Source organism: Eptesicus fuscus, chromosome 6 (assembly GCF_027574615.1).
Source record: "Eptesicus fuscus isolate TK198812 chromosome 6, DD_ASM_mEF_20220401, whole genome shotgun sequence".
NCBI lineage: Eukaryota > Metazoa > Chordata > Mammalia > Chiroptera > Vespertilionidae > Eptesicus > Eptesicus fuscus.
In genome coordinates, this window is record NC_072478.1 from 28,156,954 (window position 1) to 28,184,826 (window position 27,873).

The 27,873-nt window shown below is 50.8% G+C and overlaps 1 protein-coding gene across 1 annotated transcript; it reads right to left on the reverse strand.

The window, feature by feature from the left end:
* On the reverse strand, positions 1-27,303 carry ATCAY (ATCAY kinesin light chain interacting caytaxin). Its single transcript, XM_054718358.1, has 13 exons — positions 27,227-27,303; positions 14,373-14,431; positions 13,789-14,010; positions 11,358-11,543; positions 10,950-11,052; positions 9,768-9,899; positions 9,091-9,177; positions 4,908-5,006; positions 4,188-4,223; positions 1,916-1,987; positions 481-513; positions 225-322; positions 1-68 (listed from the first exon to the last, which is right to left on the reverse strand). The coding sequence occupies exons 1-13, from the start codon at positions 27,301-27,303 to the stop codon at positions 1-3; spliced, it is 1,272 nt and encodes a 423-aa protein (XP_054574333.1).
* Between the last annotated feature and the right edge of the window lie 570 nt (positions 27,304-27,873).

Consider the following 27,873-nt stretch of genomic DNA (forward strand, 5'->3'; position numbering starts at 1 on the left):
TCACGTCAGGTAGTCTATGCTAACAATGGGATTCAGGGTGGGAGGTGTCAGCGTGACCTCTGGAGGGGCTGGAGAGGAAGGGCAGTCAGCTGTGCCTGTGACTGAGCCCAGTAAACACCCTGGACACCAGGGCTCAAGTGAGTGTCCCCGGTTGGTAACACTTCCTGTGTGTTGCCCACATTTTTACTGGGAGAATTAAGGGCTGTCCTATTGCTGACTTTCACCTGACTCCACCCTTCCACTGTCATAAGCTGTCACCATGAGCATAGCAGCTTTGCTGAGTTCTGAGTCGTTCTCACAAACCACTGAACTCGAGGGTGGTCTTCAGGACCCCGACACACAAGAAGGCTTTCCTGGCATCCAGAACCAAGCAGGGACACTGAGATGGCTGTGGGCAGGCGGTGCGCCCTTTGGCTGGGGTGGGCTCCACTCAGAACATTTCAAAAAAAAGGCTCCAAGATTGCCCTGCTTCCTACCCACCTTGTTTCCTGATCTTCTGTGACCGGAGCAGACCTATGGAAGAGGGAAGGAGTCTTAGCATTATTTGCCTATTTGGGGGAGCCTGGGCATTTGCCTGTGAGCCCCATGAGGGCTGACCCAGCTTCAGCTTCATCTGGTACAAAGCAAGTGTCAGCGTGTGTCTGCCGCGTGACAAATGAGCCAGGACAGGCAGTCAGGAGGAGATGGGCCGAGGCCTTTCACTAATACGAAGCAAAGCCACTAATGTTGCTCGGGACCCACCAGGTCTGGAGAGGCCAAACACAGCCACAGGGACTGGCACCAAGGTCACCTACTGGGACCTTCCTCTGAGAGCCAAACTCTGTCTCTCGGTGGCATCACTGGCCGTGGTCCCTGTGCTTGGCTTGTCCTGAATACAGGGAAGAGGAGGGAATGGTCCCAAGATAGACCCACTGCCCTTGGGGACCCCAAGAGCAAGAGAAGGAGGGTTTCACAAGGGTCACATGCAGGAGGCAGACCTGACAGACACAGGAAACTTGGGAAGGATTTCCAGAGGCGAGGGAGGGGCCGGGGCCAGGCCATTTGTCTACATATCCCAGGGCCAGGCGCTTAAGGACTTTCAGTCGCTATTTGGTGGATTTTAAAACAGGAAGGGGGAGGGAGGGAATGGGAGTGACTGCTTAAGGGTCTCCCCCTGGGCTAATGGGAGGTTCTGGAACTAGGAGAGGTACTGAATGCACTAAATGGTGTACTTTATTTTATTTTTAAAAAATATATTTTTATTGATTTTAGAGAGAAAGAGAGAGGGAGAAGGAAATAGAAACATCAATGATGAGAGAGAACCACTGATCAGCTGCCTCCTGCACGCCCTCTAGTGGGGATCGAGCCCACAACCCTGGGCATGTGCCCTGACTGGGAATCGAACCGTGACCTCCCGGTTCATAGGTCGACGCTCAGCCACTGAGCTACACAGGCCAGGCTAAATGGTGTACTTTAAAATGGTTCATTGGATGCTATGTGAGTTTCACCTCAAATTAAAAATAAACGAGTGAGGAGAACCCAGGAGAAGGGAAGGGCCTTACGCCGACAAGTAACATGTTCTGTGTCCACGTTGTCCAGCACAGGAGCCCTGAGCCCTGACACGTGGCCGGTGAGATCGAGGAGCGAACTTCCAAATGCTATTTACTGTTAATTCATTTAAATTTAAATAGCGGCCTCTGCAAGTGGCCCCAGATGGGACAGCTGAGGGTGGAGGGAAAAGTGACCCCGACACGGAGCATCTCCGGTGGGGTAAGCATCCTGCTGGCTGGTTCATACCCGTGTTTGCGTTTCATCATCCTGGTAACATGGGGATCATGAAACACGCTAACATCGTGATCACTTTTATCGGACGTTCTGGAGGGCCCGGCAGGCCCGGTGGGTATCGGCTCTCGTCTGGGGTCACCGGCCTATTTACCTGTGCTCCGCGGGCGCCGCCTCTGGCTTCTCCTCCGACCTGGGCAGGACCGGCTCCGGCTGCGGCCTTGCGCTGGGGACACAGAGAGGAGACTAGGGGTGATGAGGTGTGGATGAAGGGGGAGCTCGGCGGCCACTGGCCTCTCTGACCTGGGCCCACGGTGGCCTGAGAGCAGTGAGGTTTTTGCTGCCGCAGGAAATTCGGGGCCGGGGAGGGTGGTGAGAAGTGGCCACCCAGGGGTTAACGAAGATGAGGCAGCTGTGCGGAAGGGGGGACAGGGGCGGGGCAAAGACCCCGAACCATCCCTTCTGAGCATTTATCTCAGCCTATCCCTCAGAGGCATCTGTGCATGTGCTCCATGGAAGCGGCTCCCCTGCGCTAAGATGGCAGAAGGTGGGTGCCCTGCCTGTGTTAGTCTCTATTCCTGTTCACGGCTAAAGCTTGGCAGGCAGGAGGAGTACAAATCAGAGAGAGCGAGAGCGAGAGCGAGAGAGAGAGAGAGAGAGAGAGAGAGAGAGAAGAAGGGAGAGAGAGAGGAGGGAGAGAGAGAGAGAGAGGAAGGAGAGGGAGGACAGGAAGGAGGAGGAAAGAAAAAGAAAAAGGAAAGAGATATTATTACCACTTCATGCCCATTAAGATGCCTACTCACATAAAAACAGGAAGTAACAAGTCATGACAAGGATGTGAACTGGAACGCTGTGCACTGCTGGTGGGAAGGTGAATGGTGCAGCCCGTGTGGGAAACAGTACGGCTCCCCTGTGTGAGGTCCCCAGAGGAGTCAGATCCGTGGGGACAAAGCAGATGATGGGGCCAGGGGCTGGGGGAGAGGTTGGTGTTTAATGGGGACAGAGTTTCAGTTTGGAAGATAGAGTTTGGGAGATGGATGGTGGTTATGTTTGCACAACAATGTGAATGTACTTAGTGCCCCTGAGCGGCACTCTTAAAAATGGTTAAAATGGTGAATTTTACATTATGTGAGTTTTACTACAAGTAAAAAATTAAAAAAAATGACATGAAGGATGAATGAAGAAAGGGAAGGAGGAATGAAGGAAGAAGGAAGGAAGGAGAGAAGAGCTAGGAGAGGAGTGAGGAAAAATCCCCGAATGGCAAGGGATGGTGAGCCCCACCTGCCCTCCAGCCTCGCCTCCTCCATGCTGCCCTCTGTCATGATTAAATGACGCTGTGTGAAGCTGGCATACTTTTGCTCGTGATGTGTCTCATCTGCCGACATCATGACCCGCTTTCCTCACTGGGTGAGGTGTCCCTCTTTTTTGCCATTTAAAGAAAGTTCTGGACGAGGAATCTCTCTCAGTCGCCTCTGTGTCCCTGGATTCTAGCACAGAGCCAGGCAATGATACATGCTTCCCACCTGTGGAAAGCCCCAACTCTCTCACAGACTTGCTGAGTGGCCATGAGCAGGTACCTTGCCCTCTCTGAGCCTCACATACCCAGGCTGTAAGATGCTGTTAGTATATGGGCCTGCCTGGCTTTGAGGGGCAAGGGATGTGAAAGTATCCAGGCGATGGGCTAAGTAAGGGCTCTATAATTGGGTGGGACCAGAATAGTCTTGAAGGTCTGTGACATACTGGATCTTATTAATGAAAAATGAGCCAATAAGGTATTAAACGGGCATGTCTGGGTCTGTTGTGGTGAGTGTGGGGCTTGTGTTGCCTCTGTAAAGGGAGACCTTAATATATATCATCATGACTGGAGGCTCGATGCACGCAGATTCGTGCAAGAATGGGCCTTCCTTCCCCTGGCTGCCGGCACCACCTTCGCTCTGGCTAGAGCCGCCTTTCTGCCTTCCCACGCTGCCCAGAGGCCCGGAGTGGCCGGGGGCGGGGCGGGACGCTTGCATTGTCGTGCCTGCGTATGCAAATTAACCCACCATCTTTGTTTAGGTTAATTTACATACTCACTCCTGATTGGCTGGTGGGTGCCACGAAGGTACGGTCCATTAGCATGTTACTCTTTTATTAGTGTAGATCACCATGAACCCACCACTTTTGCAAGTGGGCTACACTGCTCCTGATTTTTCACTGTAACCCCCAAGGTCACTGTGAACTTTTTATCTGCCTAATGTCATTCTGTGACTCAGTAGGGAAATCTGGATTTGAACTCGGGTCTGACTCCAAGTTCTCGTGAGAAGTGCAGGGCCTCTAGTGTGACCTTGGTCCCTGCAGAGCCAAAGCCATTGACTGCTCCCCACATGCAGGCCCAGCTCAGCGCCAGCCCCCCGCCCCCAGCCCGGACAGGGCCACTCTGCACAGACCTTTCTCTCCTGGCCTTGAGCCTTTCCTCTTCATACCTGGAAGAGAGGAGGAGCGGCCTGTCAGACACAGCCCTCCTTCCCTGCCCGCACACTGCCCAGGGAGTTCTGAACATAAACCAGGCTTCCGAGCAGGAAGTACAGCCGCAGCTGACAACATGCTGCCTTTCCCTGTTTCCTGCAGCTGCTTTGCAAGCCCCCAGGGCAGGGAGGATCTGTATTGTTGATGTATCCCAGCACCTGGTGTCCATGCGACTCAGCAGACATTTGGCCTGACCCAGTGATTGAACAGTGCCATGATAAAGCAACACACTCACTGACGTGGGTTGGTCTACACACCCCTCCATTAGGGCAAAATATTTCTGTAAAGGGCCGGAGAGTAACTATTTTCAGCTTTGCAGGCCAGTCTTGGTTGCACCAACTCAATTCAGTTGTAGCTTGAAAACAGCCCTAGGCCATCTGTTAATAAATGGATGTGGCTGTGTGCCTATAAAACTTTATTTATAAAAACAAGCTGTGGGCTGTGGCTTGCTGGCCCTGCCCCGCACTAGGTCCCCGGGCCCACTGTACTTCCTAACTTCACACACGTTTGTTTCACTGATTCCCTCCTTCCTGCTGCTCTCCCGCTCACATCTGGTTCTTGGGCAGCTGAGTGGGGACCTGAGGAGCCTGGGGGTGTTGAGGATGCAGGTGGGGGCACTCACAGGGCATGGGGACACTTACTGTAGCACGCAGTCTGGGATCTGCACATGTTCCATGGGGATGAGTTGCTCCAGCTCTTCCAAGCTGTGCACGTACTGGATCTTGTTGATGAACTTGACGCTGCCAGGAGAAGATGTGGTTACCCAGAGCCAGAAGGAGCGATGGCTGACGGGGTGGCACGCATAACCCAATTCGAGGATGCCCTGAGCACCTACGCTCAAATCTCCCTCCCCACCCAATGCCAATCGCCACCCTCTACCCCTAGTGGGGTGGACAGAGCAAGGCCTGGGGTCTCCCTGGCAAGAGGAGAACGGTCCTGGCCCTGATCCCCACTAATCTGATGCAGTTGTTTAAAGGAAGCAAAGAGGCAAGAGGTTCTAATAGACTAAGTATTCTCTTCATCCACCTAAGAATTGCTCCTCTGCGTTCATTTTCCCAAGAATGCTTTCCTGGCACACTCGTCCCTGCTGGGGACAACACCAGTTGTCATTTGGGCACAGAAGGGCACACGTGGGACTGCTGATTCACCCTCCATTCTTTCGGGATGAATGGCTTCATCCTGTCCAAACATGGACTCAGGCTGCCGGACCAGGCTGTGCTTTGTCACCAGCACGCTGCTTTGAACTCACGGTTATTAAAAAATATTTTTTCAACTTAAATCTAGTTTTGGCGATATGTAAAATACACTTTTTACAAGGGAAAAGAAAAAAGTTTAACAATGCGAAATGTAAGGCCAAGAGAATACAACAGTACAATAAAGAAGAAAACAGCCCCAGCTGGTTGGGCTCAGTGGATAGAGTGTCAGCCTGCGGAGTGAAGGGTCCCGGGTTGGATTCTGGTCAAGGGCACATGCCAGGGTTGTGGGCTCCATCCCCGGTGGGGGGTGTGCAGGAGGCAGCCAATCAATGATTCTCTCTCATCGTTGATGTTTCTATCTCTTTCTCTCCCTTCCTCACTGAAATCAATAAAAAATATTTTTAAAAAGTTTGCTAAATAAAAAATAATAAATTTTAAAATAAACAGAAGAAAATAAGTAATAATAATAAAAGAAGATACAGTGAAAGGTCTACAAGAGTATCAAGATTTATATATATTTTTAGATATTAGACAAAAATACAGCTCAAGCCCTAACTGGTTTGGCTCAGTGGATAGAGCATCGGCCTGCAGACTGAAGGGTCCCAGGTTCGATTCCAGTCAAGGGCATGTACCTTGGTTGTGGGCACATCCCCAGTAGAAGGTGTGCAGGAGGCAGCTGATCAATGTTTCTCTCTCATCGATGTTTCTGACTCTCTATCCCTCTCCCCTTCCTCTCTGTAAAAAAATCAATAAAATATATTTTAAAAAATTCAGCTCCAGCTCTCTGGCATTCAGTGGTGAATTAAGCAGCTCACAGTGCCCATAAGGGGAAAATAAAGCAGTTTCTTCGCAGAGGCCAATGGTAACTGATTGGGAAAGACAGAGTTTTCCCATGGGGAGTCACAGAGCAGCCTTGTGTACTGGAATGAACAATGCCAACTGCTTTCGTGCAGTTCAAATGCATTTCTTTATTAAAAAAATTATTCTCACAGCACAAGGCCTCCCTCCAGTTGGTGTGACAGAGGGTAAAGGGTGAAGAGGTAGAGAGTGGATCTCAGACCCGGGCAGGAATCGTGTCCCCACCAGTCTCACTGGGTTTGTCTGCTCTGTGCCTGAATACGCCCGGGTTCCGCAGGCTCAGGGCGGGCTGATTGGATTTGTTAGGAAGGATTTCTTTGTGGTGCTCAGAGCCAACACCTGCTGCTCTGAGTGCTGGTCTATAAATACAGGCAAAACTTATGTCATGAGGGTCTGGTCCCACCCACCATGCCCATCACTGCAAACAGATACCCGCATCTCCGCTGTGACCCGCAGTCTGCCTGTGAGCTGAGCTTTCTGTCTCATGTTGGGGCGGGGGTTGGGGGGAGCGCTGTCATGGGGGAGAATTCCAGTTCAGAGGCAGCACATCCCCAGCCTTCGATTAGCATGGAAAATGCCGGGGTTTTCTTGGAGATACAATCACAGAACCTCAGGGTTGGATTGCAGGTCAGGATTGGTCTCCATTTTCCTCAGCTTTTCTGTTATAGATTTTTTTTAAACTATATTTTATTGAATTTTTACAGAGAGGAAGGGAGAGGGATAGAGAGTTAGAAACATTGATGAGAGAGAAACATCGATCAGCTGCCTCCTGCACACCCCCTACTGGGGATGTGCCCGCAACCAAGGTACATGCCCCTGACCGGAATCGAACCTGGGACCCTTGAGTCCGCAGGCCGACGCTCTATCCACTGAGCCAAACCGGTTTCGGCTTCTGTTATAGATTTTTAAAATTGACTTTTAGAGAGAGGAAGGAAGAGGGAGAGAGAAACATTGATGTGAGAGTATAGATTGGCTGCCTCCTGCACGCCCTTCTGGGGATCGAGCCCGAAACCCGGGCCCTGACCAGGAATTGAGCCTGTAACCTTTTAGTGCCCCAGATCATGTCCAACCAACTGGGCCACACTGGCCAGGGCCAGTTTCCTCGGCTTTTAAAAGGAGAAGTTCATTTTTCTCCCCTCTTTTTTTCTTTGAAAGCTCAAAACAAGATCCTCAAAATTTGCCATGGGAATAGCAACCAAGAGTGAATGAATGATCTGCCTTGGATGATGGGATATTGAGGCCAGAAGGCAGTTCCGTTTTGCCCAGTGGGTTCATCATTAGCACAAATGATCCATGGTTAGTGTATTATTCACCTGCTTTCACTATTATGAGCCCTTGAGCACAGAGCGCCTGAAGTTGCTTCCTTGCAAATCCTTCAAGGCAAAGCATGGGCCCGACTCTTTTTTTTTTTTTTTTTTTAATTTCAGAGAGGAAGGGAGAGGGAGAGAAAGAGATAGAAACATCCATGATGAGAGGGAATCATGGATCGGCTGCCTCCTGCACGCCCCACACTGGGGATTGAGCCCACAACCTGGACATGTGCCCTGACCAGGAATTGAACCGTGACCTCCTGGTTCCTAGGTCCACGCTCAACCACTGAGCCACGCTGGCCGGGCTGGGCCCGACTCTTAAACGCATCACAGATTCTTAGTTGGGAATGTGGAAATGAAGAAGGATCTTGACTCAATTCAATGTTTGGCATGATATTAAGTTAAGTGTACATTCAGTTTGATGTGATTGACTAGGGCATGTAACACGCCAAATTTGGTTTTCCTTGCTTTGTTTTTCCAGGTGCTTCTATATTGTGCATCTGAGGGCGAGCCCAGCAGGCCTGGAGGACCCAAACCCTGCACATTGCAAAGAAAGAACTGGCTCTTGGTACTCGTAGGAGATCGGCTATAAGCTCAGAATTGTCCTGCCTGGTAAGAGTGTCTTGGGTTACCTGGGGCCTCAAATCCTGCCATGTAGTCTATGCTAATGGTGTGGTTTATGGTGGGGGCCTTGAGCCATGTAATGTCAGTGTGATCTCTGGAGTCGCTGAAGACCGAGTAAGTTCGGCCACCTGGTGCTCTGTTCCCGTGTGGCTCAGCCCGGGAAAACCCTGGACACCAAGGCGAGCTTCCTAGTTGTCACCTGTGCTCACTGGGAGGAGAAGGGCTTTGGGCACAACTGGGAGGGGCTAACTGGAAGCTCATTTCCGGTTTCTCCTAGACTCCCGTATGCACCCGTTTCCTTTGCCAATTTTAACCTTCACCCTTTCGCAGTAATAAACCGGAACCATGGGTATACCAGCTTTTCTGAGTCCTGTGAGTCCTTTTGGTAAATCATCGATCCCAAGCGGGGCTTCACGGGCTGGATCATTGAATTATTGGCCGGGAGTAGGTCAGACCCTCTTGGCATCCTAAATGGCTCCCCCACAAATTCCGGAGTGAATGGAGCTGGGCTCCCTTCTCGGGGAGTGTGGGGGGCTAGTGACCTTGCTGTGTGACTCTGGTTGAGTTCCTCGACCTTTCTGAGCCTCAGTTTCCTCATCCATGAAATGTACATGCTTACACCAACGTCTCAGGGTTAAATGATAAAAGGTATATCCAACATTCAATATGCGAGAGCTGATAATTATTTTTCTCGTCTTTATCGCTTAATAACAATACCTGTGATTGAAAAGGGTGTAAATTAATAACATGCATTTAGCATAGAGAGGCTGGGAAATGCAGATTAAAAATAAGAGACACAACCCACGTGGGTATCTGGACGCAGGTGGCAATCTCACCTGATGAAGGGGCGGGAGATGGCCAGCACAGTGCGAATGAACCAGGACGGGTGGACGATGATTAAGGACTTCAGGTTTTTCCGCAATCTGCGTGGGAAGGCAGAAGAAGCGAGATGGGCTCCTGGGGCAAGCCCTGGGGGGGGAGGGGCTGCCTCCTCGTCCTCCCTGGAGGCGCCACCACTTGACAGGGAGAGGGCAGAGTAAAGCCAAGCCCCTTGGTGGAGTTTGCAAGTGGCGGGGCTGTCTCTCTCCTAAATTAGAGTCTGAGCAATTTTAATTTGTCATGTTGAATTGCATCCCCCTACTTCCCCCCAAATTCATAACCCCTAGGTCCTGAGAATGGGACACTATCAGGAAAACAGGGTCTTTGCAGATGGAATGATTTCAGGTGAGGTCAGACCCGAGCAGGGTGGGCCTCTAATCCATGATTAGTGGTGTCCTTGTAAAAAGAGGAAATTTAAGACCCAGACGCACACTCGGGGAGATGCCACGTGGAGATGAAGGTAGAGATTGGGGTCAGGCATCTACAAAGCAAGGGGCACCAAGGACTGCCAGCGACCAGTAGAAGCTGGGGGAGCATGGAGCAGATTCTCCCTCAGGGCCCCAGATTCTCCCTCTCGAACCAGCCCTGCTCGGGTCCCCTGGCACCAGAGGCGGGCCCCACCCCGCCCCTTCACCTTCTATCGATCATCTGGTAACACTTCTTCAGCCAGCTGATGCCGGGCATCCTCCGCCGGGGGGTGGCACCGTTCAGGTACACGATCATGTAATCCTCGGCCACCAGGAGTTCCAGACTGCTGATGACATACCTGGTCATGGGGCACAGAGGACAGACAACCCAGTAAGAGCGGTCCTGAGTTAGGAAGCCCCAGGTCCTGTGGCACGTGCTCCCTTTGCTACCCCTGGCCCAGCCGTGCCAGCCACACCTGTTCAGGAATTGTTGGCTGTCCCAGCATACTCCAGGTGGGGTGGATGTGATTAACACTAGCCCACCCCAGATTTGTGTCATGGAGTATAATGAGCATAGCAGTTACTATTTAATTGAGCACTTACTATGTGCCATGCTTTATATGCATGGCTTCACTTACTATCTCCACTAATTCTGGGGATGGGTCTCAATAGCCCCCGACATAGCTGGGGATCAGGCGCCCACAGTGGGTAGTTCACGGCACCAGATGTTAGGGGCCTGGGGTCCCTCCTGGCTCTCTCTCTCTCTCTCTCTCTCTGAGGGATTTCAGAAAAATCCTTTCCTCTCTCTCAGCCTCTCCTTTCCCGTCTGTAATTGGGAGGCTGGGTTCCCTGGTCTCTCAGGCCACTTCCCATTCTGACCTCTCACAGGTACCTGCTCAACCTCTGGCCCACCTGGCACCCAGGTCCCGCCGTGTAAGAAGGAAATCTTCCTGATGACGACAGTGAGTAATCAGGACTTACTGAGCTCTGCCTGTCATCTGCCCGGTGCTTTACATGTGTTATCTGTCTCCGTCATAATGAAACGGTACCTGTGTGTCCTTGGGCAAGTGACTTACTGTCTGTGCCTCAGCCTCTGCCCCTGTCGAATGGCAGGCGCCTACCCCGCAGGGTGAGGGTGAGGATGGAATGCATTATCACGTACGCAGCACGTAGCCTCGTGGCTGCCACATAGTGAGTACTCAATACGTGACAGTGACGATGACGACCATGATTGCACCGATGAGGCCCAGTGGGTGAGCCGGGAACTCAGATCCAGGTCTGCTGGTGGCCCAGCCCCTGCCTGGTGCCAGGCAGAGCCCCCTCCCAACGTGGCTCTCACAGCCTGGTCCAGCCCTCTGCCGGGACCCTCAGGAATGCTGGTGGCTGGGGTGCAGCCGGCAGCCACTTACAGGAAGAGGTGCTCCATGAGGTAGTGGTAGTCGGGAGAGCTGCTGTCTGGGAGGAAGCAGGCAGCAAAGACGATGATGGCACTGAGACCTTCGCCATAGTACCCTGGGGGGAGGCAGCCAGTGAGTGCCCAGGCAGAGATGGGCAGAGCCCTCGCGGAGCTCCAAGCTCTGAGCCGCCCCATGCCCCTGACCTGTCTCTGCCTTTGGTAGGCAACGCCAGCCATCCTCCTAGGCACCCCCACGTGCACCCGGCACCCAGGTCTCATCCTCATGCGATTTCACCCCCACCCACCCAGAGACGAGAGCTCAGCTTCCCCGTGGCTCCTGAAGAGACCGGGCTTCAGAGAGGGCCACTGGCTCCGGTTGCCCAGCTGGAGTCAGGAGGGGGCCCCAGGGGTGCGGCCTCACCTCCGTGGGTCACCACCCTCATGTAGGGCCGGATCATGTGCAGGTCGATTCGATGCTCCTGTTCCCCGATGATCACTGTCCGCCACAGGCGCCCGTTGGCAGCACTGCCATCCTCCGCCGTGCCGTCCCCAAACAGATCGGCGCTGGCCCCGGGCATGTTCTTGGCAGCGGCCACGGGGGTGTCATCTGGAAGGGACGCCTGAGTTTGATGTCTCGTCCCAGCCTCTCCCCGCTCCCTCTGCTGCCCATGGCCGCAGAGCCCGGGGGAAAATGAGGGACCTGGTAGTCAGAGAGTCACACCCAAAGAACTTTTTTCAGCCGCGGCAAACAGGAACGTGCCCAGGGTGGGTGTCAGGCAGCCAACCTGGGGAGAGCTCAAGTCTGCGAGCGCCTTGCTGTGTGACCTTGCACGCCTTCTTCCCCTCTCTGGGCATCGTTCCTGCTCAGCCCACTCTTTTTTTTTTTTTTTTTTTATTATTTAAAAATAAAATATAATAGTTTTTATTGAGTTCTTTAAATTACTACTCCACGTTTTTCTTCTTATGGGGAAGGTTTTTAACCAGCCATTCATAATTTGACCAAAAATTTTTAAACGCTATTTTGTAAACGTGTCACAGACACAGGCGACAGGACCCTACTTTGTGTAGAGAAGCTAAACGTAAATAAAGTCTTCAGTTTCTCAGGAAAGCTGCCCTGGGCTTCCTGGCGATTTTACAAACACAAGCACACCCTCTGGGTGGGAAAGGGCTAGACGGACAGATGTTCTTCCAGCGCAGCCATGACCTCGCCCATCCTGGCACACGGGACCAGCATCACGGTGCGCAGGGGCTTCATCGGGACGTCGTCGAAGGACCACCTGCCGCCCAGACGCGAGTCGCTCTCCTCCTGGACGGAGTAGCTGAACCGCAGCACTGCCTTCTCGTAGAAAAATTCTTCCTCTGCATTTGCAAACATTAACTCATCTTCCTTTTGGCTGCTCTGTTTCTTTTTGGAGTTGCCTTTTCCTGCTTCCGCAAACGTCTTGCTGATCAGAAGGTAGAAGTGACACTTCCCACACGGCTTGTTGGTCCTCTGTGCCTCCGCCAGTTCTTTCCTTAATCACACTCCCGATGTGGTTCTGCTGGATTAAGAGCTCCGTTAGTTCTGCAGTGTTTACAGGTGCCTTTAGGAAAAGCTGCTGCAGCAATCTCTTAATTCCGTCATAATCGTTGTCTGAGATGGAATAAGCTTCAAACTCCACATTCACTTCCTCGCCCACGGCCTCGTCGTCTTCATCCTCTTCCTCGTCGCTGTCTTCGTCGCTGTCCTCGTCGTCGTCGTCGCCCTGGTCCTCCATCTCCTCGTTCTCTTCTTCCTCGTGGCACGGCACCGGGGCGCCAGGCGTCTGCGGGGTCCCACTGCCCACGGCGCGCCGCTTCGGCCTGGACGCCATGCTCCAGCCCACTCTTAAAACATCTCTGACTACCAGGTTCCTCTTTCCCACCTTTTGCCCTGCAGGCTTCCTGCCTCAGGAAGTGACTCAGCCATATTCCCAGCTGCTCAGGCCCCCACCATCCCCAGGCATCACCATTGGCCCCTTCCTCCCTTTATATTCCACACCCACCCACCCAGCAGGCTCTGCGGCTCTCATTCCATCCCCAGGGCCACCACCGTCCAGTCTTTCTGACCTGACCTGTGCTTTTGTCTTGAGATGTCAGATCAGCTAATACCTCCCCAGCGAGCCCTGCTCTGACCACCCTTCCAGAGGAGTCCCCCACACCCAGTTACCCCAGCTCCGGGGGTCTCACCCTGAGCACTTAGGAGGTTTGGGCCTGGATCATTCTCTGTGGGGCGCTGTCCTGGGCACTGTGGGGTGTTGAGCAGCACCCCTGGTCTCCACCTCCAGTTGTGACAACCATAGATGTCACCGGACATTGCCAAGTGTTCTTTGGGGGGCAGAATCACCCCTCAGGTGAGACCCCTGCCCTAGGCCTTCACCTCCCCTGAGTCGCTCATAGCCCTGATGGCCAGCTGCTATGACCTCACGCGCCCCTTTCATTACCCAGCGTCTGTCTCTGACCAGCGTGCGTGCAGGCGGGCACCCTCTCTTCCTGCCGTATTCCCTCCACACCCCACGTCGCAGTTGAGAGCTGCTCCTGAGCAAATGCCCCGCAAACACTGTGGGGTCAGTTGGAGGCACTTCCTTTTGGTCTCGGTCAGCTTTGAGAACAATGTCCCCCCGAACAACCCAGGTTTACAAGGAAAGCATGCGTGGCGTTGCAGGGGCAGGTGGATCTGGGGGTGTCCCGTGAGCCCTGAGTCGGGGTACCTGCCTACCTGAGCCAGTAGGGATGGAGGAATTGCTCTACTGAGCTGGCCCCAGAAGCCAGGAGGCTGCTGAGTGCCATGTGGGGCCAGGCAGGTGCCACGAGCAAACCTCGGGCTCACTCACCCTCCCACTCCAGCTCATTGCCATTCCCCAGGAACTCCAGCGAGTCCGTCTCATCGGGGGTCTCGATGTCGTCCACGTTGATGTCCAGGTCATCGGGGGTGTCCAAGAAGTCGTCCGACAGCAGGGAGCCCTCGCTCTGGTCCAGGGAGATGTTGATCTCCGGGGCGACCAGCGTCTTCCGCTTGCGGTGGGCTCCGTTGAAGTTCAGCGTGTTGGGAGGGGCTGTGGGGAAGCAGGAAAACCGAAGCAAAACACAACAGGGGCTTTTTCTTTCTTTCTCCTCCTCTCCACTTCCTGACCTGGTGGGAGCTGCACCCCATGGTGTGGTAGGCTCACTCCCCATATTCAGTAAATGAGAAACTGGAAGCACAGAGAGGTTGGGTGACCAGCTCAAGGACACTCAGCAGCACCACTGTGCCGACTCCATGACGGCGCCCACGTGTGTCTCGCCCACCACAGCTGCTTTCCTGGCAGGCCTCGGGGCAGAACAACCCCCTTTCCTGACATGCCACTCGGGAGTCACAGCCCCGGACATTTCTACAGTCTTGGGCAGGGCGCCCCTTTCTGCATGCGTGGAAACTCACAGGATGTGTCTTCTGCTGGGCTGCCAAGCGCGTCCATCCCCGTCTCTTCCCGGAGTGGCCTGTGAACCCAGCCAGGGGGGGCATCCATCACCAGGCACCGAAAATCCGCAATCGGAGCATGGAGTTCAGACAACAACAACAACAACAACAGCAACAGCACCCTTTTAGCTCTGGGAATTGTTGGCACAAAATGCATCTGTGCATCAGCACAGAGAATCAGAGAGCCCCAGTGCCGGAGGGCTCCCTGCAGAGAACATAATGTATATTGTCTTTCTATGAGGGAAAGCCAAAGCCGAGAGAGAGGGAGGGTCTCGTCCGGGGTCACACGGTTGTACACTGTCTGGGATGTAAGCAACGTTCTTCATGGGGTGACTGCAGAGTTCAGATGCTGCAAGAAGTTATCCAATGGACATAGCAGTCCACCGGAAGGGCTCTCCATGGCCAAGGCTGGGACAATTATTTGGATTGTAAGCCAAAGTGTAAAATAAAATGTCCACGAGACCATATGGGTCTAAAGAACTGATGGAATAAATAACTAGAGGGGAGGAGGGACAACTTATCTACACAGAAAAATTCCAAATAATGTAGCAGATGCTCTGCCCTCAGGAGACGGAGAATAACTCCCTGCTCTTTCATGCAGGCTGGACAGAGTGACTTCTTTTCAAGGAGGACAGCATGAGCGGGGGAGAGTGACCCTGCCGTGGAGACACCTGGCCAACACCCTCAGCCAGGGGCTCAGGTCAACGTCAACAGTGATACGTCTTTTTTATTTTTAAATATATTTTTATTGATTTCGGAGAGGAAGGGTGAGGGAGAGAGAGGTAGAAACATCAATGATGAGTCATTGATCGGCTGCCTCCTGCACGCCCCCTACTGGGGATCGAGCCCACAACCTGGGCATGTGCCCTTGACTGGAATCGAACCGGGGACCCTTCAGTCCGCAGGCCGACGCTCTATCCACTGAGCCAAACAGGATAGGGCAGCAGTGATAAGTCTTGCTGACACATGACCCTGGATAGGATGGGATGAGAAGGGCCCTTCACTGGGGGGTCTTCCTCTCAGAACCCATCACCCTGGTCTAGTCCTGAGAATAACACCAGACAAATTCCCAGTTGAGGGGTATTCTACAAAATCCCTGACCTGTCCTCCTCAAAACTGTCAGTCACCCAAAACCAGGAAAGTCTGAGAAAATGTCACAGCCCAGAGGGGCCTATGGAGAGGTGAGGACTAAATGTTACATGTCACCCCTAACTGTCCCTCCCGCTGGCCTGGTCGCCCCTCACTGCCCACCTCTGCCAGCCTGGTCACCACACGCAGCCTGCTGTTTGGTTGTTACTGTGAGGGCGTCCTGACCAATTTGCATATTACCCTTTTATTAGTATAGTCATTCTGACAGGTGTGAGGTGATATTTTCTTGTGATTTTATTTATTTTTTATTTTTTCCCTCCATTTTTTTTTTATTAAGGTATTACGCTGATTAGTAATGTTGAGCATTTTTTCATTTGTCTATTGGCCATCTGTATGTCCCTTTGAGAGACATGTCAATTCAGGTCCTTTACCTATTTTTTAATGAGGTTGTTCGTTTGTTTTTTTTTTTTTTTTTTGGTGTTGAGTTGTATGAGGTTTTTAAAAAAAATAAAGTTTGGCTTCAATGTTGAACGGTAACTTGTTTAAGATCATCAAATAAAGACAAAAAAATAAATAAATAAAAAATAAATAAATAAAGTTTGGGCTGAAACCGGTTTGGCTCAGTGGATAGAGTGTCGGCCTGCGGACTGAAAGGTCCCAGGTTTGATTCCGGTCAGGGGCATGTACCTTGGTTGCGGGCACATCCCCAGTAGGGGGTGTGCAGGAGGCAGCTGATCGATGTTTCTCTATCATCAATGTTTCTAACTCTCTATCCCTCTCTCTTCCTCTCTGTAAAAAAAATAAAAATAAAAAAAAAAAATAAAGTTTGGGCATTAACCCCTTATCAGATGTATCCTTGGTGAATATGTTCTCCCATTCAGTGGGTTGTCTTTTTGTTTTGTTGATGGTTTCTTTTGCAAAGCTTTTTAGTTTGAAGTAGTCCCATTTGCTTATTTTTTCTTTTGTTTCCCTAGCTTGAGGAGGTAGATCAGAAAAAGTATTACTGCCTTGGCCAATTTGGCTCAGTGGATAGAGCGTCGGCTTGCAGACTCAAGGGTCCCAGGTTCGATTCCGGTCAAGGGCCTGTACCTTGGTTATGGGCACATACCCAGTGGGAGTGTGCAGGAGGCAGCTGATCGACGTTTCTCTCTCATTGATGTTTCTAACTCTCTATCCCTCTCCTTTCCTTTCTGTAAAAAAATCAATAAAATATATTTTAAAAAGAAAAGGTATTACTAAGAGAAATGCCTGAAAATAAAATATATTTTTAAAAAATATAGAAATGTCAAAGATTTTACTACCTATGTTTTCTTCTAGGAATTTTATGGTTTTGAGTTTTACATATAGTCATTAGTCCATTTTGAGCTTACTCTTGTACTAGTATATGGTATAAGAAAGTAGGCTAGTTTCATTTCTTTGCCTGCATCTGTCCAATGAACCGGACACCATTTTATTGAATAGACTGCCTTAACCTCATTGTATGTTCTTGCCTCCTTTGTCAAATATTAATTAAGCACGTAGGAGTGGGTTTATTTCTGGGCTCTCTATTCATGTTCCTATATGTCAGTTTTAATGCCTGTACCATGCTGTGTTGATTACTATGCCTTGCAGTATAGTTTGATATCAGGTAGCATGATTCCTCAAATGTTGTTCTGGCTCAAGATTGCTATGGCTATTCAGGGTCTTTTGTGATTCCATACAAATTTTTTGATTATTTGTTCTAGTTCTGTGAAATATATTATTGGTATTTTGATAGGATTTGAGTTGAATCTATAGATTGTTATGGGTAGTATGGACATTTTAACAATGCCCACGAGCGTGGTATGTGCTTCCATTTATTTGTATCTTCTTTAATTTCTTTGTTCAGCACCTTATACTTTTCCAAAAACAGGTCTGTTCCGTCCTTGGTTAAATTCATTCCTAGGCATTTTTGTACGCAATTGTAAATGTGATTGTTTTCTTAATTTGCCTTTCTGATGGTTCATTGTTGGTATATAAAAGTGCAACAGATTTCTGGATATTTATTTTGTATTCTTTTACTTTCCTGAATTTATCTATCAGTGCTAATAGTTTTTTGGTGGGATCTTTAGGATTCGTTATATGCAGAAAAAGAAATTTAAAAAAATGCTGCCACCTATGCATTTGTGCCCCTTTAAAGGCTTGGTGGAACACAAATGTGCGGAATGAGACCTGTCTCTCTGGCAATGCCCAGACTGTTTGTTTGGAGCAACAGCTCTGACTGCCTGAGCTTCACCCACGAGCTCCAGGTCCTGTGCTCCCCGGGGACCTGTTCAATTCCAGGCCGGAGGATTTGCAGAGTGCACGTGGCTGTCCGCGACTCCAGCTGTGGGGCGTGCGGACTCTGGGAAGCAGTACAGCCTTCGTTCATTTCTGCCACTTCACCTGAAAGGGGGGCTGTTTGGACTGGGAAGGACGGTAGAATGCTCTTTCCTTTCCTTTTCAAAAACTCTTTATCCCTCGCCTCTGTTCCTTGTAGGGGAGGATCTGGTACCCTTTGCAGGGTGGGACCTACCCACGCTTCTTCCTTTTCCTCCCTCCCACTTTTCCCATTCACCACGCATTGAATGTTCTTTGAGTAACCACTCCCTTCCAGGTGCTTTGATGGGTTTTGGAGGTAAAGGATGAATCAGATGTTGCCCTGCTCTCCTGGAGGTCAAAAATAGAGCAGAGGCCCTAAGAAAACGAAGACAGCCATCCACACAAAACCCACACTCAAATGGTCACAGTAACATGATTCACAATAGCCAAAAAGTGGGAACAACCCAGGTAGCTATCAGTTGATGAATGAATAAACAAAGTGTGACCCAGCCATACAATGGAATATTATGCAGCCATGAAAAGGAAGGAAGCACGGACTCATGCAGCAACATGGATGAACCTCGAAAACTTTATGCTTAGAGATGAGAGACACAAAAGGCCACCTAGTATGTGATTCGTTTATGTGAAATGCCCAGAACAGGCACACCTAGAGACAGAAAGTGGGTTAGTGGTTGCCAGGGGCTGGGGGAAGGTGTGTGTGTGAGGCGACTGCTGAGGGGGACAGGGCTCCTTGTTGGGGTGATAGAAATGTTTTGGAACTAGACAGAAGTGATGATTGCGCAACATGTGAGTGCACCAAATGCCACTAATTCGTGCATTTAAAGGGTTAATTTCATGTTATGTGAATTTCACCTCAACTGTGTGTTTTTTAAAAATATTTTTAATTGATTTCAGAGAGGAAGGGAGAGATAGAAACACCAACGATGAGAGAGAATCATTGATCAGCTGCCTCCTGCACGCCCCACACGGGGCATGTGCCCTGACCGGGAATCGAACCGTAACCTTCTGGTTCATAGGTTGATGCTCAACCGCCGAGCCCTGCCGGCCGGGCTCAATTGTGTGTTGTTGTTTGTTTTAATAAAGGCAAGCTTCTAATAAAGTCAGAAGAAGGTTTTAAAGAGGCATTTCATGTACGCACTGCACTGTTCCTCTTCTCTGTAGCTGCCACCCTTGCTCTCAACATGGGGGCGGGGCGGGGCTGCGGACTCATGACTGGGTCCAGGGTCCCGGAGTACAGGAGGCACACTGCCCCTGTGCAAGGTGGCCCCACATTGCAGACTGATGGCAGATGCGCCACCCCTAGTTCCACCCCGCCCACACAGCACTTAAAAACTTTAAATGGGCTGTTATATCAGAGATCTGACACAGAAATTCTAGCTTTCTGTCTTTTCTTGAATCAGATCTGCCCTTACATGTGGCAAGCACCACCAGGAGCCGCCGCTCCGCCTCTCCTGTTCAGCTGGGTGTTGGAATTTTCTTCCAGCTCCTTCTCTCATTTACGCTGCCTGCCCGGCACCCTGCAACGTCGGAGGCCGCAATTCCTGTTCTGGAATCAGCTAGAATCATAACTTACCCCACGGACAGGGCATTCGCTGTGTGCCAGGTTGGAATGTCCAGGGCATGGTCTCCTTTGCCCCTCACAGCAGCCATATGAGGCAGGCAGAAGCCAATTTCACAGACGAGGAAACTGAGGCTGGGCTAGAGGACCCCCTCCGAATTTGAAGTTGGCAGAGCTCATTCCAGACGTTGCCCTTTACTGCCCCCTTGTGTCCAGTCCGCACATGCACATCAACCCGAGGGAGGACAATAGGGAAGCAGCCCTCTGGCCTGGGGAGCATCTCTCATCAGCTGAGCAGGGAGCCCTGTTTGGCCACCCACTCCTCCTGACAGGAAACCGCACTGTTGTGTAGCCAGCACGGTCTTCAATTCTCATCAGGATGTGATTCAGCCTCCCAACCCTGGACGGTGCATGAACATCCATCCTACTTGGCCACCGATCTAGCCCAAACGACAAGGTGAGGAAAGCATCCAACGGCTCAGCGACTGGGACTAGGAAACCAAGGAACTGAGTAAACGGGTGGGCATGTCTGAGAGCGCTGGAAGCAGACACCGCTCTGCAGCTCTCCAGCGCTCTGCGGCTCGGTGGTTCCCTTCCCTCTCTGAGCCTCGGTTTTCCTTGTCCGTAAAATGAGAATAAGGCAAGTACCACTTCTCACTAATTTCACAAATCTCCTAGGTGCCTGGGCTCTGGGAAATGTACAGGGCTCAGATGGTAACACACAGTTTGGGGGAGGGGGGTTGTGAGGAGCTTTCTGCCAACGTGGCCAAGCTCTAGTACCCAGTTACTGATCAAATGCTAGTCCAGGTGTTGCTGGGAAGGTATGAGGCAGATATAGCTCAAATCTGTAATCCGTGGACATTAAGTAAGAGACTATCCTCAACAATGTGGTGGGCCTCGTGCAACTGAAAGGCCTGAGGTTTTCCTGAGGAAGAAGGAATTCTTGCAGGGCTCAGTAGTTGAGCATCAACCTATAAACCCAGGAGGTCATAGTTCCATTCCCGGTCAGGACACATGCCCAGGTTTGGGACTCGATTCCCCGTAGGGGGCATGCAGGAGGCAGCCAATCAATGATTCTCTCTCATCATTGATGTTTCTAGCTCTCTCTCCCTCTCCCTTCCTCTCTGAAATCAATTTAAAAAATATGTTAAAAAAAAAACAACAAAAAACTGCAGCGTTGAATCCAGCCTGAGTTTCCAGCCTGCCCTATGGATTTTAGACTTGACAGCCCTACAATTGAGCAAGACAATTCCTTGGAATAAATCATATATATAATATCCACAATCATATATACAAAAGAATATGTTAAAACATATCTATATTATGAATAAAATATACATACTTATATGTATAATTGTACATACATAATATAAATAAACACAATAATAGTATATATTAATTAATAATATATACAACAATAAATACAACCATACAAATATGTATTATATAGGTAATGAAAGTCAACTGGTTCTGTGTTTTTTTCTTAAGAACCCTGATTGATACAAAAGGGAAGGAAGATGATAATCAAGTAAATAAACAGATGAATAAAGCAGATAGTTCCAACAAGGGAAATAAGCGAGATGAAGGAGGAGGGGGCAGGGTGCAATCAGGGGTGGCCAGGGAAGGCTGCTTTGCCCAGGTGACTTTTTGTTGTTGTTGCTAATCCTCACCCGAGGATATCTTTCTATTGATTTTTAGGGAGAGTGGAAGAGAGGGGGAAAGACAGAGAGAAACATCGATGTGAGAGAAACATATCAATGGGTTGCCTCCTGCACAAGCCCCCATCAGGGCCGGGCCGGGGAGGAGCCTGCAACCGAGGTATGTGCCCTTGACCAGAATCAAACCCGGGACCCTTCAGTCCGTAGGCTGGCGGTCTGTCCACTGAGCCAAACCGGGTAGGGCGAGCAGGTGACTTTTGAATGGAGATTAAGGCGAGAGGCTGGCATCATGGGAAGACTGAGGAAAGGACATTCTGATGGAAGGCACAGCAGGTGCGAGTACTCTGAGGCCGAATAAACTTGGTGAGTTGTAGGAACAGATCAGAAAGCGGACCAGCGTGTCCGGAGCAGAGAGAGCAGCGGGGAAGGGAGAGTGGATGGAGGATGTGGGTGGGCAGAAAGGCAGGACCCAGGGGGAGGTGCTGTCCTGGGAGTGGAAGGAGGTCATGAGGCTGAGGCGCCTGGCACAGCCCATAGAATGCAATGGATATTTAATAAATGTTCCAGCTTACGCTGGAGAACTGGAGAAGCCGACTCAGCAGGACTCTGGACTCCTTGGAGGAAAGGCCACGGCTTCTGACAAAGGCAGAGCAAATACCCACCCTGCCGGGCCACAGGGCTGTGGCTTTCCGGGCAGGTGAGACCTTGCTATTTCCCCAAGTCCCAGGAAATCCTCGAATTACGCAGAGCTAAAGCCTTGCCACGAACCCGAGGTGGATGCAGGTGGCTCTCGGTAGAGCTTGCTCTCAGCGATGGGCAGCCCATGGAAAAAGTTGGGCGCCCCTGCATATGAGCAAGGCACACGGTGTGGCTTCAGCCTTCTGTAGGGGCTAATGGTGTCCTCCCAGGCAGGTAACTCAGTTACTAACCCCACTGCCTGGGAATGTGACCCGTTTGGAAACAGGGTCTTTGCAGATGGAATTAAGTTGAGGTCATACTGGATGATGGGGGCCCTGAATCCGATGAGTGGTGTACTTATAAGGAGAAGAAAACGTGGATACAGGCACTCAGAGGAGAAGGCCATGTGGAGATGGAGGCAGAGGTTAAAGTGACGTGTCCACAAGCCAAGGAATGCCAAGGACTGCCAGCAGGCACCAGAAGCTGAAAGAGGCAGGAAGGATCCCCGCTTAGAGCCTGAGGGCCTCAGAGGGAGCACCTTGATTTTGGGTGTCTAGCCTCCAGCCGGGGAAAGAATCCATTTCTGTGTCTTTAGCCACCCAGTTGGCGGTACTTTGCTATGGCAGCTCCAGGAAATGCACGCACCCTCTCAGGGTGAAATAAAATCCCTCGCCCGGCCGGCGTGGCTCAGTGGTTGAGCGTCAACCTATGAACCAGGAGGTCACAGTTCGATTCCCAGTCAGGGCATATGCCCGGGTTGCAGGATTGATCCCCAGTGTGGAGCGTGCAGGAGGCAGCCGGTCAATGATTCTCTCTCATCATTGATGTTTCTATCTCTCTCTCCCTCCTCTCTCTAAAGTCAATAAAAATATATATTTTAAAAAAAGAAAAGAAATAAAACCCTCACCTGGAGGTCACGGTTTGATTCCCGGTCGGGCACATGCCCGGGTTGCAGGATTGATCCCCAGTGTGGAGGCAGGGGGCAGCCGGTCAGTGATTCTCTCTCATCATTGATGTTTCTCTCTCTCTCCTCTCCCTTCCTCTCTGAAATCAATAAAAATATATTTTTCGAAAATCCCTCACCTGGGCATCCCTCAGGAGGTGGCGTCTGTGAACCCTCCCACCTCATCCCATTGGGCTCTCATCCTGCATTCCTTACCAGGCTGAGGTCTTCCTTGCCCCAGTGCCATGGCACATCCTGTTCCCTCTGCCTCCAGTGCTGCTTCCTGCTTGTAGCTATTCTGTTAAGATCAGGGCTACAGCAGAATAAAAGTTTATAAACAAGCAGAACCCACGGCCACTTGGCTGATGCACCAGTCAGACATCTGCACCTGCACCTGCCTCTCCTGAGCTAGGAGACCCTGGTCAAGCCCTTCTTTACCCTGGTTCTCCGTCTCTCCACTCAGTCTTCCTTCGGTCCCCATCCTGCTCCTGCCGCCTCAAGGCCTTTACGTGTGTTGCTCTCTCTGCTGGGAATGCTCAGCCTCTACCTGCTCAGACCCCACCCAGAACTCTCCAAGGGCCAAGAACCCACCTGCAATTTCTCAGTGGGTTGTAAGGTTAAAGGGGACAGCCTGTCTCTGCCCCAAACTTGTGAGCACCCATGAGGGTGGCTGTCTTTTTTAAAAAATATATATATATATTTATATATATATTTTATTGATTTCAGAGAGGAAGGGAGAGGGAGAGAGAGAGCGACATCAATGATGAGAGGGAATCATTGATTGGCTGCCTTCTGCATGCCTCATACTGGGGATCGAGCCTGCAACCCCGGGCATGTGCCCTGATGGGGAATCAAACTGTGACCTCCTGGTCCGATGCTCAACCACTGAGCCTCGCCGGCCCGGGCTGAGGGGGGCTGTCCTGTTCTCCACGTGTCCCCAGCGTTTCACCCAGGGCCGGGCGTACAGTCGGTGCAGATCATTAGACGGAATTAAAGGAGAAAAGTAGGCAGTGGGAGAGATAATCCCCAGGCTGCCCTCACCTCAGACTCCATAAGGATCTGCAGGAGGGCAGGAAGTGAAGGAAGAGACTGCAAGATAATGGCAGCAGGAGGGGGCTGTGGGCACAGGGCAAGCGCTCCAACAGCCACCGGAAGTGTGGAGACGCCCCGGGGAAGGGCTCACTGAGCTGGAAGGAGTAGAATTGTGGGTTGTCTGGCCTCAGACAGAGGTGCTTATGTTGAAATGCAGCTGGACGCAGCATCAAGGAGCTGCACTCATTTCTTCCAGAATGAGGAAGACAGAAGCCGTGGCCAAGGCACACTCACCACCCAGGGCTGCACAGCGAGGCCACTCTCTTGCAAACACTGAACTGCTGAAGAGAGAGAGGGACCCTCTGCAGCTGGGGGAAACTTACTCGAAACTCACATTTGCAACTGCAATCGGCCCCATTTTTGTCTCCATAACACTTTGGAGAGGGGCTAGCTTTTAAAATATTGGGAGAGGGGCCGGAAAAGGTACTAGAGTGAACAAGACACAAACAAATAGGAAAAGCCCGGCTGGCATGGCTCAGGGGTTGAGCATTGACCCATGAACAAGGAGGTCATGGTTCGATTTCTGGTCAGGGCACATGCCCAGGTTTCAGGCTTGATCCCCAGTGGGGGCGTGCAGGAGGCAGCCAATCGTTGATTCTCTCTCATCACTGATGTTTCTATCTCTCTCTCCCTCTCCCTTCCTCTCTGAAATCAATCAAACATATATTTTTTAAAAACCTAATAGGAACAATACTGAGGGTGACAATGACTCTGGGCAGCCTTCATCATTTAGACAGCCCACCTTAACCATCCAGCCCCACACACCTCATTGAGTTCTCACAACTTCCTGAGCCAGGGATGATTGCCCCTATTTTACAGATAGGAAAACTGAGGCCCACAGATGCTTGAAGAGTTGCCCAAGGTGGCCGAGCAAGCCTGTTGGGGTTTGAATCAGAAGGTTCTCAAAGTCCAGACCCAGGAGTGCTTTGGTCTCAGCAGAGGCCAGAGATGCTAAGACTGATCCAAGACCCATCGGAACCCAGACATTTGGTGCTGGAAGGAACCCACTGCAATCACCCCATCTGATTCCACTTTTTATGGGAAACAGACCCCTCCCTCGCAACAGGAGCAGGTGACTGCTCTCAAAGCCACTTATTGCCCATTTGGGAGCCTTTTTATTTTATTTTATTTTAAATATATTTTTATTGATTTCAGAGAGGAAGGGAGAGGGAGACAGAGATAGAAACATCAGTGATGAGAGAGCATCATTGATCGGCTGCCTCCTGCACACCCCCTACTGGGGAATTGAGCCTGCAACCCGGGCATGTGGCCTGACCGGGAATACAAACCCGTGACCTCATGGTTCATAGGTCGAGGCTCAACCACTGAGCAACACTGGCCGGGCTAGAGTCTTCCTAACTACAGCAGGACTTCCTTGCTAGAAAACGATCCTTAATTTGCCCAAACTGCCAAGTCTGGGTGTCAGGAGACCCCTTCCCCAGGCAGTAGCACTCCCTATGGTACAGAGCGGAAGAGGAAGACTTATGGGAGGGAATGTGGAGAGGAAAGGACGTCCTAAAGGTGAAAGGGCAGGAGGTTGGCCCTAATGCAGTGGGCATCTCTTATCCCAAATACTTCTCTTCCCGGAGACAAACTGCTTCAGACGACGGTACTGAGCAGACAAGAGATGCTCAGCTCTTCTGAGAACTGGCACCTCTCGCTATAAAGAACCACACACACCTGTGCAAAATATAGACTGAAAATGGCTAGCTTCGGGAGAGGCCTAAATTCAAATTCACCTGGGGCTCACGCCCTCCACATCGCAGCTCCCACTCGGATACAGTCGATAGGGAGTCCAGGACCTCCCACAAGCCCGGTTAGCTTCTGAACGGGACCAGTTGTAAAAAGTGTATCTCGGACCAGTACTGAGGGTGACAAACCTGCGTCCCTTTCATGCCTGTTGTTCATCAGCCTAGTTTCTGCCCTCAGTGCCCTTGCCAACAGATTTCTGGAGCCGGAGAGCCTCTTTAAAGTCTCTTTCCCAGGGTGAACATGTTCAGTCTCTGACTATTCCTTCCCAGATGGTTATGTAACTAACTCTTGGTCATCATCTCCTGGGGGTAAAGTCCGTGCATTAAAGGGGGAGGGAGATGAGTGGTTGTATCCAACCAATGAAATAGGGAGCCTGTGCTGAAGATGGTTTGTGTTATACAAGCAACGCCTCGCTGGAGGAAAAACAGAGAGAGAGAGAGAGAGAGAGAGAGAAGAGAGAGAGAGAGAGAGAGAAGAGAAGAGGGGCCTGGTGGTTCTTGCATGTCAGCAGTGGGTGCTGCTCAGGGCTTTCTTCCTACTCGTTTTTATTCCTTCTGGTGACTGTGATTCATTCATCCTATCTATTGAGCACCAACTGTATGCCAGGCTCTGTCCTCATGCTGGCATACAGCAGTGGTCAAACCAAAGGCCCCTGCTCTCGTGGAGTTCCCTTTGGGGGGGGAAATGGACTTTAAAAAAAGAGAAATATATAAAATGTCTAATGTAGTAGATAGTATGGGTCTCCTACAGCTGCTATAACAAATTACCACAAACTTAGTGGCTTACCCCAACACACATCTATTCTCGTATGATTCTAGAGGCCAGAAGAGGGTCTATTTCCTGCTTTTTCCAGTTTCCAGAGGTGCTCGCATCCATTGGTTCATGGCCCCTTTCTCCCATGACTCCCATCTGTTATACTTCCATCATCATAGCTCCTACTTCTGTAGTCAAGTCTCCTTCTGCCTCCTTCTTATAAGGACCGCCTGGACAACCCAGGATCATCTCCTTAACTTAATCACACTTGCAAAGTGCCTTTTGCCATTCACGGAACATTCTCAGGTTTCAGTGATTAGGATGTGGGTGCCCTTCTTCAGAAACTTGGGGGAGGGTGATAAAGGGGCCAGGAGGTCCTCCCTGAGCAGGTGGCCTGTGAGCAGAGACCTGAAGGAGATGAGGGAGGCATGGGTGTTTGGGGAAGAGTGTTCCAGGCAGAGGGAACAGCCAGTGCAAAGTCTGAAAGTCAGAGGCAGCCAGATACGGGTAAGGAACTGGAAGGAAGCTACTGGGGCTGGAGGGGCATGAAGGGGACAGATAGCAATGGGAGTAAGCTCAAAGAAGCAGGTGGAAGCTGAACCCCGGGTTCTTTGTGGGATGGGCATTTGCCCCAGGGGTTTAAGCAGGGGTATGACACACTCCCTCTGACAGCTGCAGGTAAAAATACACTATCACCCGATTCATGGGAACCCAGGTAAGACTATTATAATAGTCCATGAAATGGGTTTGCAAGAATGTTTATAATTCTCAAAATAGTGTGGAAATGGGAGCTTTTCAGGGGTAGGGGGTGGGGTGGGAATCAATCTTAAATAATGTAGCAAATATTCATTATGGGCCTGGCCTGGTCAACTGGCAGTTCTCCTGCACCCCACCGCGGAGAAGTGCTGGGCCCACTCCCTCCACGGCTGACACAGACACCTGGGAGCTGTACCTGGGAAGATCTTCATCCTGCCATTCGTCCTTCACCTCCACGTTTTCCATCCGGAGTGTGGCTTCTGTTGTCCCCATGGGATCAAGTGTGGCTTGAAGCAGGGATGAATTCTGAAGGAGAGCCATGGATGGAGGTTTTACTGGACAATCATCATCATAACAACCCCTCACCCATGTTCAGCATTTCAGATCCATCTGCAAAGAGCTCTTGCACCCATCGTTTTATTGAATCATTGCCCAGCCCCATGAGGCTTCCCGTTTCACAGGTGATAAAACAGAAGCATAGAGATCTAAGAACACCCATGCGGGTCTGGAGTTTGAACCCAGGTGAGAGACTGGGGCTCCAGCTACCAGCTCCCCTCCATCTAAAGCTCTGAAATCCACCTTCCCCAGGGCTCATCACCCTTTCATTATCTTAGTCTTCAACTAGGAAGCCATAGAGCAATTAAACTCATTTATACTAAAGTGTTAATGACTGATATACTTAAGCTTCCTTGCAAACAGGACTTGGTCAACCCGAACCCATCTCTATCTGCTCCAGGCCACCTACCCTGTCCCTTTATCTCCCCCCTCAAAGAAGAAAATCCTGACAACTTGCTGACCTGAGGGCTAACAAAGGCAGTGTGGAAAGTGACTGGGGTTGGGAGT

Excerpts from the sequence above, each read along its gene's own strand:
- ATCAY (XM_054718358.1), bottom strand. The coding sequence starts at position 27,303 with ATGGGGACAACAGAAGCCACACTCCGGATGGAAAACGTGGAGGTGAAG. Across the intron at positions 9,900-10,949 it reads CTCATGGAGCACCTCTTCCT|GTATGTCATCAGCAGTCTGG; the intron begins GTAAGTGGCTGC and ends CCCCATGACCAG. Across the intron at positions 69-224 it reads CAGTGGAAGGGTGGAGTCAG|CCCCTCCAGAGGTCACGCTG; the intron begins GTGAAAGTCAGC and ends CTTCCTCTCCAG.